The sequence below is a fragment of the Arachis hypogaea genome, chromosome 14 (genome assembly GCF_003086295.3).
Source record: "Arachis hypogaea cultivar Tifrunner chromosome 14, arahy.Tifrunner.gnm2.J5K5, whole genome shotgun sequence".
Lineage (NCBI taxonomy): Eukaryota > Viridiplantae > Streptophyta > Magnoliopsida > Fabales > Fabaceae > Arachis > Arachis hypogaea.
This window is the reverse complement of record NC_092049.1, coordinates 12618875-12630295: the sequence shown is the minus strand read 5'-3', so window position 1 is coordinate 12630295 and position 11421 is coordinate 12618875. Positions and strand designations below refer to the sequence as shown.

General features: G+C 33.8%; 2 protein-coding genes across 2 annotated transcripts; one reads left to right on the top strand and one right to left on the bottom strand.

Annotated features, from left to right (window-relative positions):
- The first annotated feature begins 609 nt into the window (after nt 1–609).
- On the top strand, nt 610–4371 carry LOC114925133 (uncharacterized). The gene is made up of 6 exons (XM_072215574.1): nt 610–766; nt 1070–1130; nt 1237–1359; nt 1438–1541; nt 1635–1656; nt 4216–4371. The coding sequence occupies exons 1-6, from the start codon at nt 675–677 to the stop codon at nt 4369–4371; spliced, it is 558 nt and encodes a 185-aa protein (XP_072071675.1). The 5' UTR covers nt 610–674.
- Nucleotides 4372–9286: 4915 nt separating this feature from the next.
- On the bottom strand, nt 9287–11086 carry LOC112741559 (stilbene synthase 3-like). Its single transcript, XM_025790578.2, has 2 exons — nt 10812–11086; nt 9287–10488 (listed from the first exon to the last, which is right to left on the bottom strand). Exons 1-2 carry the CDS (start codon nt 10987–10989, stop codon nt 9497–9499), a joined length of 1170 nt encoding a protein of 389 aa, XP_025646363.1. The 5' UTR covers nt 10990–11086; the 3' UTR covers nt 9287–9496.
- Between the last annotated feature and the right edge of the window lie 335 nt (nt 11087–11421).

The following is an 11421-nucleotide window of genomic DNA, read 5'->3' as shown; positions in this document are numbered from 1 at the left end:
AAAATTATATTCAAGATGAGATTAGAGAATTTAATATTATAATTTGTGAAACAATAACAATAAGTTAAATATTAAGTTAGATTATAATTTTTATTTTAAGGTTTTTCATTTACTAATGATATAAAAAATTTTTACTGATATACACTACTAGAAACTAGTTATTACAGATGGATATTTCCGACAGATTTTATCCCACGGAAATACAAATAGATTTTGCGAGGGATTTTTTGTCAGAAACGTAGAAAAATGAATTAGCATAAATTACAAATAGAAAAGAAAATCCGTCGATAATTCTGTAGAAAAAATTAATTTTTTTCGTGGGATATAATTACCGACGAAAAATCCGTCTGTAATTAAATGAACAAATACACTGCATTTTATTAAATTATTACAGACAAAAAATCTATCTATAATTTAAAATATTCCATCGGAAATATTAAAATAAAGATTTAGGATCACGTTCTCCTCTTCATTTCAAACCACACTTTTGCTCCTCCACAATCATCCCCTCTAAATGCTCCATCGGCGGTGCTATCAGCCTTGCATCGCCGTCACACCGAACTTCCATTGCACTGAACTTCTATCGCACCAAGGCTCTATCATACCTCTTCCCGGTTCTTCTCCGTCGCACCCCTTCCGTCGGCCTTGCTCGCATCGCTCCCTTTTGAACCCTAATGTGCGTTTCTCTCTTCGATCCCGCCACTAGTGCTTGCTCTTCTCCGTGTGTTGCTGCGTTTCTCTCTTCGATCTTGCCTCAGCTGTGCACGTAACCCTAATCTCCTTTATCTTTCATCGCTGTTTTCTTTCATTCAATCTCACTGCTAACTCTAATTATATTATCCTATGTTCCATCGCTAACTCTAATTCTATTTCCTATTCTATGATAAGAACTAGTAACGGTTACAGTTCTTTATTTTGTGTTCTTATAAACTTGTTTGTGAAATCAAGGTTCCTGAATGCATTGACTAGTTTCATTTTGGTTGAATTTTTTGGGGTTTAGGTTTTTGTTGATTCATAGTGTCTCAGCGATTGAAGACTAGTGTCCATGTTAACTTGGTCTTCCATATAGGACTGAGAATCAAGATGCTATATATGCCGCAATTGTTGGTATGCTTGCTGATCCAAAGGAGGTAAATATATTCCCAAATTGATTTTTCAATATAAGAAATTAAAAGGGAAAAAATATATGTTGAATTTAAAGGTAAGAATTTCTAAATCTTAATTTAAATTTTGCAGGCAAAGGCTGGAATCAGGGAGGTCCATTTTTTCCCTTTCAATCATGGAGACAAGAGGACTGCTCTAACTTACATTGAATCTGATGGAAATTGGCATAGATCCAGCAAAGGTGCTCCTGAGCAGGTAAAAATATTTTGCTATTGGCACCAGCTGATTATGTTTGTGCAGGGGACTTAACAATATTCTTTTCTCCCGGTTTAGATATTGAACCTCTGCAACTGCAAAGAGGATGTGAGGAGAAAGGCTATGCAACTATTGTTAAGTTTGCTGACCGTGGGATCCGATCTTTGGGGGTTGCTAGACAGGTTTGACAAAAAAGGATATTAACATTTATAGTTTACAACTTGGTTGAATGAGTTTTTATTCATAATTGCTGCTTGAATATCTTTATATAACAGGAAGTACCTGAGAAATCCATCGGTAATTTCGTCAGTAACCAAAAATCTGTCTGTAATAAAGACCAAATCTGTCTGTAAATCTGTCTATATTAAGCAATTTTCTAGTTGTGATTCAGGTAACTTCTAGCTAGCTACTATAATTTAGTGCTATTTTATATGCATATGTAATTACCACATAAATATCTGAGAAGTTTAATTCTAATTGATGTTTCTTTAAATGTTAAAGATTTTACCATCAATTTCTCTTAAATATTTTTAAAAAAATGTATGAATTTTCAAGACATAAGGATAATACAAAGAATATTCTATGCTATTTATAATTTTATACGGATGCATATTTTTCTTTTGGATTAATACAAGAGGATAGAGAATTTAATGATGCTAATAAAGAAGCAAGTACATAGGCCTCAATATCATATATCACGAGGTTGTTTGTCATTTGATTACCTTCCAACAATTTCTCAAGACCAAAACACGTATAGAATAGTAATAGTTATTGACATGAGCTTTTAATGATATTTTATATCAATAAAGAATAGTACTAAACATGAAGGATGAATTTTATTAACTATAATAAATATAATTTTTTAATTATATTGATCATTTTAAGTTGATTGAATTTTAACACTATTATATATTATGTGTAGAATTAACCATGTAAAATAATGAGATTAAGAAGTTTTACTTATTTGATTTAGATAAAATTTCACAATCTTGTGATAAAATTCTAAAAGACTATCATCTTATGTCTTTAGCAACTGAAGTATATAGTTCTTTGTTATCTAAAAGAATAGCTATAGGAGAACTAAACTTTAAGAGGAATGAGTTAAAATAAATAATCTCAACCACATTGATCTTTGTAACACATCTAAAAAGGAAATTACACATTTGATAAAGTTATCACGATTGTGTATCGTGAAGAAGAGGTTTTGACTTTATTTATGATCATGGGTGCGACAACATCATTTCTTTGAAAATTGATTTTAGTTAAAATTTACTCAAAGGGTAATGCACTAAATTTTAATTCAATTAATATTACTGCATCTTTACTCCTTCATAATAGAAATATGTGGTACACTTAAGATTCACAATACTACCAAATGTAATTGAAGATTCTATATTCAAGATCTAACTCGACTATCCTCAAACAATGTTGTTAGCGAAAATCAAACTCATAAAATTAGTTGATAAATACTTGAGTGATATCTTGATTTTGTTTACACATATCAAAGGTTTTCCTCTTGGAGAAAAAGTAGTTGTACTAGACGGAAAAATCGACTTCAATTTTTGAATAATCAGTATCTATTCTATTTCTATCATGAATTATTATTTTAGGTATGGACAATTCAAGACTTTAGACACAAATTCTTTTTATCATTTCAAAAGAGTTAAGACAAGATATTGCACTACAAGAAAAACGCTGAGTACCGTTGGATTTAGAGAACGTTAGCAATGAGTTTGCCGTTGAATTTATCGCCGAATATGGCTATGAACTCGTAACCGTCAAATATAATCATCAGAATTGTTGTTTCGACGATAATATGTGGCAGGAAAAAAGGAAATTATGGCGTGCACCACTACCGTTGGTAAATACGACGGTAACCTTGTTTAGTGAAACGCTGCGTTTTAGGCACACAAAAAAACGTTACCGTCGAATTTGTCCGACGGTAAATCCGACGGTAACGTGCCCTTAATTATAGCTTGAACCTTCATCTCTCCCATTTCGAATTTCCTCCTTTCTCTTTACATCTCCACCCTCTTTCTCATCACTGCCTCCACCATTGCCGCCGATTCTCGGCCCCCTACCATCGCTGCCGCCGCCGCTCCATCGTTCTCAGTGAGCCAGAACCTTCGCGTTCAACACTCTCTCCACTACGATGTCAAGCCTCCATCACTGCAACATCCGCCGCTCTCTCTACCGAGGTACACTCCGGCGAGCCACCTCCACTGCCGCAACTTGCATCTCCACCGTTGCTCCACGCTTCTTGCTCTGAGGTTGGTTTTAAAATTTTGTCAATTCCTAATTTAATCTTCTCTATTTTAAATTCATTATGGTTTAATTAGATTTTAATTTTTCATTATTAATTTGGTTTAGTTAAACTACTTTTTGCTGTTAGGATTATTTAGAGTAAAATTAGAATTTTTTTATTAGGATTTCTCTTGGTTCATAGGTAATTAAGCATGCTATTGTGATTCTTGGGTTTGTAATTTCAATTTGTTTAGGGTTTGTAATTTAGTTTGATTAATTTAGGTTAGATTCAATACATTAGGTTTTAAATTGTTCAAGTGTTTAGAATTCACTAATTTTGTTATTTTCTGAGTTGATAACTGTTTTGCTGAGAAATTGTTGCTGAGATTATTTACTAATTGTTTAATTTCAGTTTAATTTAGTTTAGGTTTGGTTAGTATTTCAATTTCAATTTTGAATCAGTTTCAAAGTTAGTTCAGTGTTAGTTTTCTAATCTTGGTTGACTTAGGTTGATTAAGTTAGGTTAGATTCAATACATTAGGTCTTGAATTGTTGAAGTGTTTGGAATTGTCTAATTGCGTTAATTGCTGTGTTGATGACTGTTATTTGCAGACATGTCTACAGACAGAGATATTGCGAATTAGGCTGCCGGTCATGGTCATAGCCATGGTCGGGGTAGAGGGAGGGTTTCCTCCAGTACCCTCAGGACTTCCGGATCTTCTCCCTTTGCTCCGACTAACCCGGTCACGCCACATGTTGCGGTTTTAGTAGACTAGCCGCTCATCATGGTCCCTAACCACAACTACGTACTGTCGTCCACGGTAATGACGCCGCCTCCTACTGCTCAGCAGCTCGCATCTACGACGACGCCGAGTCCAGCCACGGCAATGAGGCAGCAGCTAATGCCCCTCCACCACCTACCATCGTACGGTTGCGCATTTGGCCTGATGGCGGCACGGGGTAAGTATCACGTTCAATGCTCATGTAATTCTTGTTTATTATTTTCTAGTTTTATTAATTATGATTCTTGTTGTTGTTGAGATTTCCTGAAAATTGATTCCTGTTTAGTGGATTTAGGTTTGAAATTCTGCTGGTTATTGTTTTTTAGTTTTATTGATTATGATTCCTGTTGTTGCTGAGATTTCCTGTTTAGTGGATTTAGGTTGATTTGTAATGCTGTTGTTTATTGTTTTCTAGTTTTATTGATTATGATTCCTGTTGTTGCTGAGATTTCCTAAAAATTGATTCTCGTTTAGTGGATTTAGGTTGCTTTCGAATGTTGTTGGTAATTATTTTCTAGTTTTATTGATTATGATTCCTGTTGTTGCTGAGATTTCCTAAAATTTGATTCATGTTTAGTGGATTTAGGTTGATTTGAAATGCTATTGGTTTTTGTTTTCTAGTTTTATTGATTATGATTCCTGTTGTTGCTAAGATTTCTTAAAAATTGATTGTTGTTTAGTGCATTTAAGTTTATTAGGAATGCTGTTGGTTATTGTTTTCTAGTTTTATTGATTATAATTTCTGTTGTTGTTGAGATTTCCTAAAAATTGATTCCTGTTTAGTGGATTTAGGTTGATTTAAAATGCTACTGGTTATTGTTTTCTAGTTTTATTGATTATGATTCCTGTTATTGCTGAGATTTTCTGAAAATTGATTCATGTTTAGTGGATTTAGGTTGATTTGGAATGCTGTTGGTTATTGTTATCTAGTTTTATTGTTTATGGTTCCTGTTGTTGCTGAGACTTCCTAAAAATTGATTCCTGTTTAATGAATTTAGGTTGATTCCTTTTTATGGGTTGTTGTTAGGTTTTTACTGAACCCGAACGGGTGTACTCAGGAGATGACGAATGTCATCAAGCTGATGTATGACCAGTCCTGGCCTAGCTACACGAAGATCCCCGCTGAGACCAGGAAGCGTTGGTTTGAGAAATGGGCGGTAATTACTTTCATTATTTCTATTTTAATTCTTTTTATCTAGTTTATATTCTCTATCCTGTCTAACTAAATTTAAAGTTTCTTTGTTGCAACTGCACTTTATTTAGGATGTTGAGCATGACTTGACCATATGGAAGATATTCGACTATAGGATGGGTCGGCGGCTCCAGTAGATGCTGGATGATGTTCGCCACGGCCAGGACCAGCGGATGTGCTAGATCCAACCGGAGGTAAAGAAGGGCATGTTTTCTCATTGGGAGACCGATGCGGGGTTCAAGCATCGGCGGTCTCACCAACCGAGCTAACAGGACATCGGAGAGGTTGTCAAAGTACACTGGCGGCTCAGCAACCTTCATGAAGTCGAAGACCAGGCTGGTATGTAGTTCCTTAATATTATTAATAACTTCGTTATGTTATCTGTTTTTCATATCATTACTAGGAATTCTAATAATTTTGTATTTCAATGTAACTTGTGAAGTTGAAGGCGTTAGACTGCGGGGCCATATTGGCAGAGACCTTCAAGTACACCCACATGCTGAAGGAGAAAAAAACGGGATTTGTTGATTAGCAGTCTCAGGACTATTATGTAAGTAAACATACGTCTGATTATCTTTTGCTATGAAATTATTAGATATTAACTGTATATCTGTCTTAGCTTACTAATCACACAGTAATTTGTGTTAATTGTATAGGAGTCCTACACACAGAGATTGGAGACCGCGATTTAACAGTCTCATCAAAGTGGGGAGGACGTCGTCGATGGATTTGATGAAGGCATGGATTTGAGGCTCCAGGTGTAGGAGCTACAGCGCAGCCTTCACCAGCATGCTCAGGAGCTTAACGATTATTGAGAGAGGTATCAGGAAATCCTCACCCGCACATCTTCTACGGATGAGCTCAGGCTGGAGTTTAAGGAGTCGCTGAAGTGGATGCAACGTATGGAGGCTCCGATGGAGGTGTACCAGGCCCAGATACGCACCGCTAGCATCGACCCTGTTAGTGGCAACGGTAATGCTGGTGGCACATGGACATCGTCACCGCCTCCTGCACCGCTGACTTAGGGCCATTTCCACTGACGCTAGCATTTCACTAAGTTAATTAGTGAGTTGATTAGGATTTGTGGATTGAGATCAATTATGCCCTTTTGACTTATCCTCGATACTAGGGTTGACTAATTGGGATTAATTCTTCACAATTACCATGTTTATGGTCGATGACTAGGATAGGAATCCTTAATTCTCAACCGTTGCAAAGAGTTTCTTTTTGCCATTTGAATTCCATTTTTGATTTACGTGCTTTGAGTTTTAATTCCCTTGCATGCTTATTTACTTTCTTAACTTTTAATTTTCTTGTCAATTACCATCAAATCCCTTTTTTCCCTCATAGCCAATAATTGAGCACTTGATTGCAATTTCTAGGGAGAACGACCCGAGGTTTAAATACTCTCGATTTTTTTATATTGGTTTGACTTAGTGACAACCTATATTTAAACTTTGATTTAGAGTTTAATTGTCCATTTGGACTATACTTGCAACGAAGTTCTTTTCTACTGAGAAATTCTAAATCGGCATTAATCTCTTCATCAAGTTTTTTGTCTGACGACGATGACTACCTGGATATGTAGATATTAGGTTTTTGTATTATTGTTTCATACATTTATTTGGTGTACCTGACTTTTATTTTACACATTGTATTATTTACTAATTTTAAATAAAAATTATGCAATATTTATGAATTGACCACTAATTGTATGAAAAATTTTAAATTTAAAATTAAAATTGACCATTTATTTAAAATTCGAAAAAGTGACGTTACCGTCGGAATTACCGTAGGAATAATCCAACGGTAACATGGAGCGAAACAATATTTTTTGGCACCAACGTTATCATTAGAAAAATTCACCGGTAACCAATTGATTTCCTGAGCTGGCAATCCATCACAAAATTCGACGGTGATTGACGGTAATTACCGTTGGACGAAATAAATCCAATGGTAAATATTTACCGGCAAGATTTATATCGTCTAGTCATTTTCAACGGTGAATTCATTGCCGTCGGATATATTTGAAGAACACGACAGTACTCAGCGTTTTTTTTGTAGTGTTGTGCGTTTATCTTATCTTTAGCAGTTTTGGTAAGTGTTAAACTAACAAAAAAAATATAAAACCGTTTTTAGGTATAAATACAGCTACTTTAACTCAAGAATAGACAAAATATATTGGTAAGTTTAAACAAATGACAATGTTGGTCATATTACTTTAATTCCAAAAATGAATATGTTACTAGAATATAAAACAATTATTCTAAGTAGATTTTAACAAAAATAGTTTTCCATAATACTTTCTTTGGATATGATAACAAAAAAGGTAATTCAAGAAATTTTTTTTTATCTCATGTTAAATTATACTTGCTCAAATCGGTTTTAAAATTAGAGTAAGAGGATTTGAAAGTTTTACTCATAAATCATGAGAAAAAACCTACAAATTCAACCTATAATGTTATTTATTATTTAAAAAGAAATCTTTAAAAAGATAGAATTATAATATAAATATTTTAATTTAATCACAAACTATATATTATTATTAATGAGTGATTGTTATACTTTAAAAATAAATAAAAAATCATTAGCATTGATTTTCTTATTTTTAGTATTGTAAATAGTTAAAATTTAAATTTAATTAATTTTATAAAATTTTTATAATAAAAGTTACTATGTATGTTTTTATTTAAAAAATTTTAAAAAATGCCTATATATTTTTGTATTATTCTGTGCAAAACACAGATACATATACCAGCTAAATTTTAGAAAAAGAGATATCAATAAATATATTACTTTAATTAGTATGAATACTGTAAATTTTTAATTTACTTTTTTGTATCTCTCCGTCTTCATGATGATTTTATCGGCATCCCATTTTCAAAAATTGTTGTCTTTTAATTTATTCTTTTTTTGGATTTTAAGTTCCGTTGTTAATATAAAAAAAATTATAAATACAACGACACATTGTATAACTTTTTAGGAGTAAATAGCCAAAATAATTTATCAAATTTCACATACGTAATTCAAATTGATCTTCCAAAGTTTTGTCGAACCAAATTAGCACTTCGTTTTTTTAGAAATTAACGTCTCACTTTTTTTCTCATATATTTAAAATACAAAAATCCCTAAAAATCAGTATATTTAAATTAGAATAAAAATTCTCTAAAAATGAAAAACAAAACCCTAACAAACTAATCTAACAAATCAAAATTACCAACCCTATCAAAAAATGCTGTGTACTCTAACGGTTTCATATGATTGAGAATAGGAGACATATACTTTTGAAATGTTGTGCACAGTGCAATCAGTCTTAAATTAGAAACCCGGGAAGAGGAGAGGGGGGGGGGGGTTACGTTTAAACAAAATGGTCAGTTGGTCACATAGACTGCATTTGTTTTGAGAGACAGGAAAAAACATGACATGAGTATTCTTTTTCAATAAAATTAATTTTATTATATTTAAGCTTGTATAACAACATATTGAAAATTAGACAATAAAAGTAACTAACATTATGACATAATTATATGAGATGCTTCCAAGTTCAAACACATGTGTACACGATAACATAAAAAATTACAAACATAACACATCAAGCCTTGTACTATCATACCTAATTCTTTTATGACTTTATCTTAATGAAACCTCATCCGAAGGTGTTTATAGTTGTTTTTAGATGAAATTACAACCCAATCAATAATAGCATGTGTTATGCTGCTCAATGGAAAAGAATTTGATATATTTTTTACTAACAATTACAAACTTTGATATTGAATGATCTTTGCATAAAGAATTAAATTTAGACATCTTTTTCTAATTTTTCACTCATCTAATAATATATGAGCCATTTAGGACCTTATTTTAGAGGAAAAAAATTATTAAAAAATGACACAATCGCATATATGCAGAATTAAGTGCATTATATGGCCACGCTGCGGAGAACGACAGTTTCAATAGTAAGGCCAGGACCAAAGCCAAAAAGCACACCCCAATCAAGTCCTTCACCAGTGGTTTTAAGTCCTTCTTCAAGAGACTTCTTCCTCATCAAATCCATAATGAAGAACACACATGCACTTGACATATTACCATAATTGCTAAGCACATCTCTAGTAGCTTTCATTTTTTCTGGTTTCAAGTTCACCTTCTGTTCAACCTGGTCTAAAATTGCACGTCCACCAGGGTGTGCAATCCAAAATATTGAGTTATAATCAGATATGCCCAATGGATCAAAAGCTTTACTGAGTGCGTCATTGATATTTTGCGAAATAATATCAGGAACACTCTTGTTAAGATAGAATGTAAGCCCAACTTCACGAAGGAGACCACCGATGGCTCCATGGCTGCCAGGGACAAGTTTTTGATCAGTCGAAACAAGCTCAAAGATAGGCTTCTCAACCTCTGGCACAGGATCAGAACCAATGATAATCGCAGCAGCTCCATCAGCAAATAATGCTTGCCCTACAAGACTATCCATGTCTGTCTCACTGGGACCGCGGAAAGTGACCGCAGTATTCTCAGAACAAACGATAAGTACACGAGCATCCTTGTTGTTTTCAGCCAAGTCCTTAGCCAAACGAAGGACAGTGCCGCCAGCGAAGCAACCTTGGTGGTACATCATGTACCTCTTGACGCATGGGTCGAGCCCTAAGAGTACGATGAGTTCATAATCAACGCCAGGCAACGCAACGCCGCTGGTAGTGCAGAAGATCAAATGTGTGATCTTAGACATTGGCTGGCCCCATTCCTTGATGGCCTTGGTTGCAGCCTCTTTTCCAACCCTTGGTACCTCCCTGATCATCATGTCTTCTCTTGCATCCAACGACGGTGCCTTGTATGCGCACATGTTAGGGTTCTCTTTCAGTATCTCTTCTGTTAAGTACATATGTCTGTTCTTGATCTGTGTTCTCTCACCTGAAATAAAAATGTGTAATTCACATCCATCATTACCTTTGATAAAGTTGAGAAAATGATATATATAGTAATAATGTTATTCTTGAGTTATTTTTGTAGTGACTTAAATTTTTAAATACCATTTGAATATATAGTTTATATAAATTTATAATTATGGAAATAATGTTATATAGTTATTATTATTATTATATCAAACAGTGAATATAATATATTGTATAATATGTTAATTTTCTGTTTTAAGTAATATAAAAGTAAAACGATAAATTTTTTTGATAAATATTAAATAAATAAAGCTAAAACGCTTAATTAATAAAAATACATACAAATGCGCTGAAACTTCTTCTTAAGATCGGTCATGTGTTCGCTGTTGGTGACTCTAAAATAATAATCTGCATATGTACTTTGATCAACACAGTTTGGTGGATTTGCTGTGCCAATCGCGAGTACCGTTGCAGGACCTTCTGCCCTTTGAGCCTTGCGGATCTCACTAACAGCGACCATCTTTTCCTAGCTGTGTTCTTTGGGACAACAAAGCTTAGCTATGTTCTTTGGGAGAGCAAACTTTAGCTATGTGCTTTGTATTTTGGTGAAGACTTAGGCAGAGAGAAGGGGAATATTTATATGCATGAGTAGGGGCATATGTGGAATTAAATGGGGGAATTGGAACTTACATAGAAAACGTGCTAACTCAAAGTGTTGTAATGGTGACAATGATTATAATTTAATTAGTTAACTTCAAAAACGAAGTATTCTGACTTCTTGGTTGTTTAATTGTTTTGCTTTGACTTTGATTGATTGATTGGGCATGTATCATGTTACATATATTGTGTAGTTTTAGTGTTATTTAATTCATGATATTGTATGGATGGCGGACCAGATTGGCGGCTTATTTGTATAGAGATCTTTTCGTCTTGTGATTGATGTATGGGTCCA

Excerpts from the sequence above, each read along its gene's own strand:
- LOC112741559 (XM_025790578.2), bottom strand. The coding sequence starts at position 10,989 with ATGGTCGCTGTTAGTGAGATCCGCAAGGCTCAAAGGGCAGAAGGTCCT. Across the intron at positions 10,489-10,811 it reads GAAGAAGTTTCAGCGCATTT|GTGAGAGAACACAGATCAAG; the intron begins GTATGTATTTTT and ends TTTTTATTTCAG.
- LOC114925133 (XM_072215574.1), top strand. The coding sequence starts at position 675 with ATGTGCGTTTCTCTCTTCGATCCCGCCACTAGTGCTTGCTCTTCTCCG. Across the intron at positions 767-1,069 it reads ATCTTGCCTCAGCTGTGCAC|GACTGAGAATCAAGATGCTA; the intron begins GTAACCCTAATC and ends TCTTCCATATAG. Across the intron at positions 1,657-4,215 it reads AGTACCTGAGAAATCCATCG|ACATGTCTACAGACAGAGAT; the intron begins GTAATTTCGTCA and ends TGTTATTTGCAG.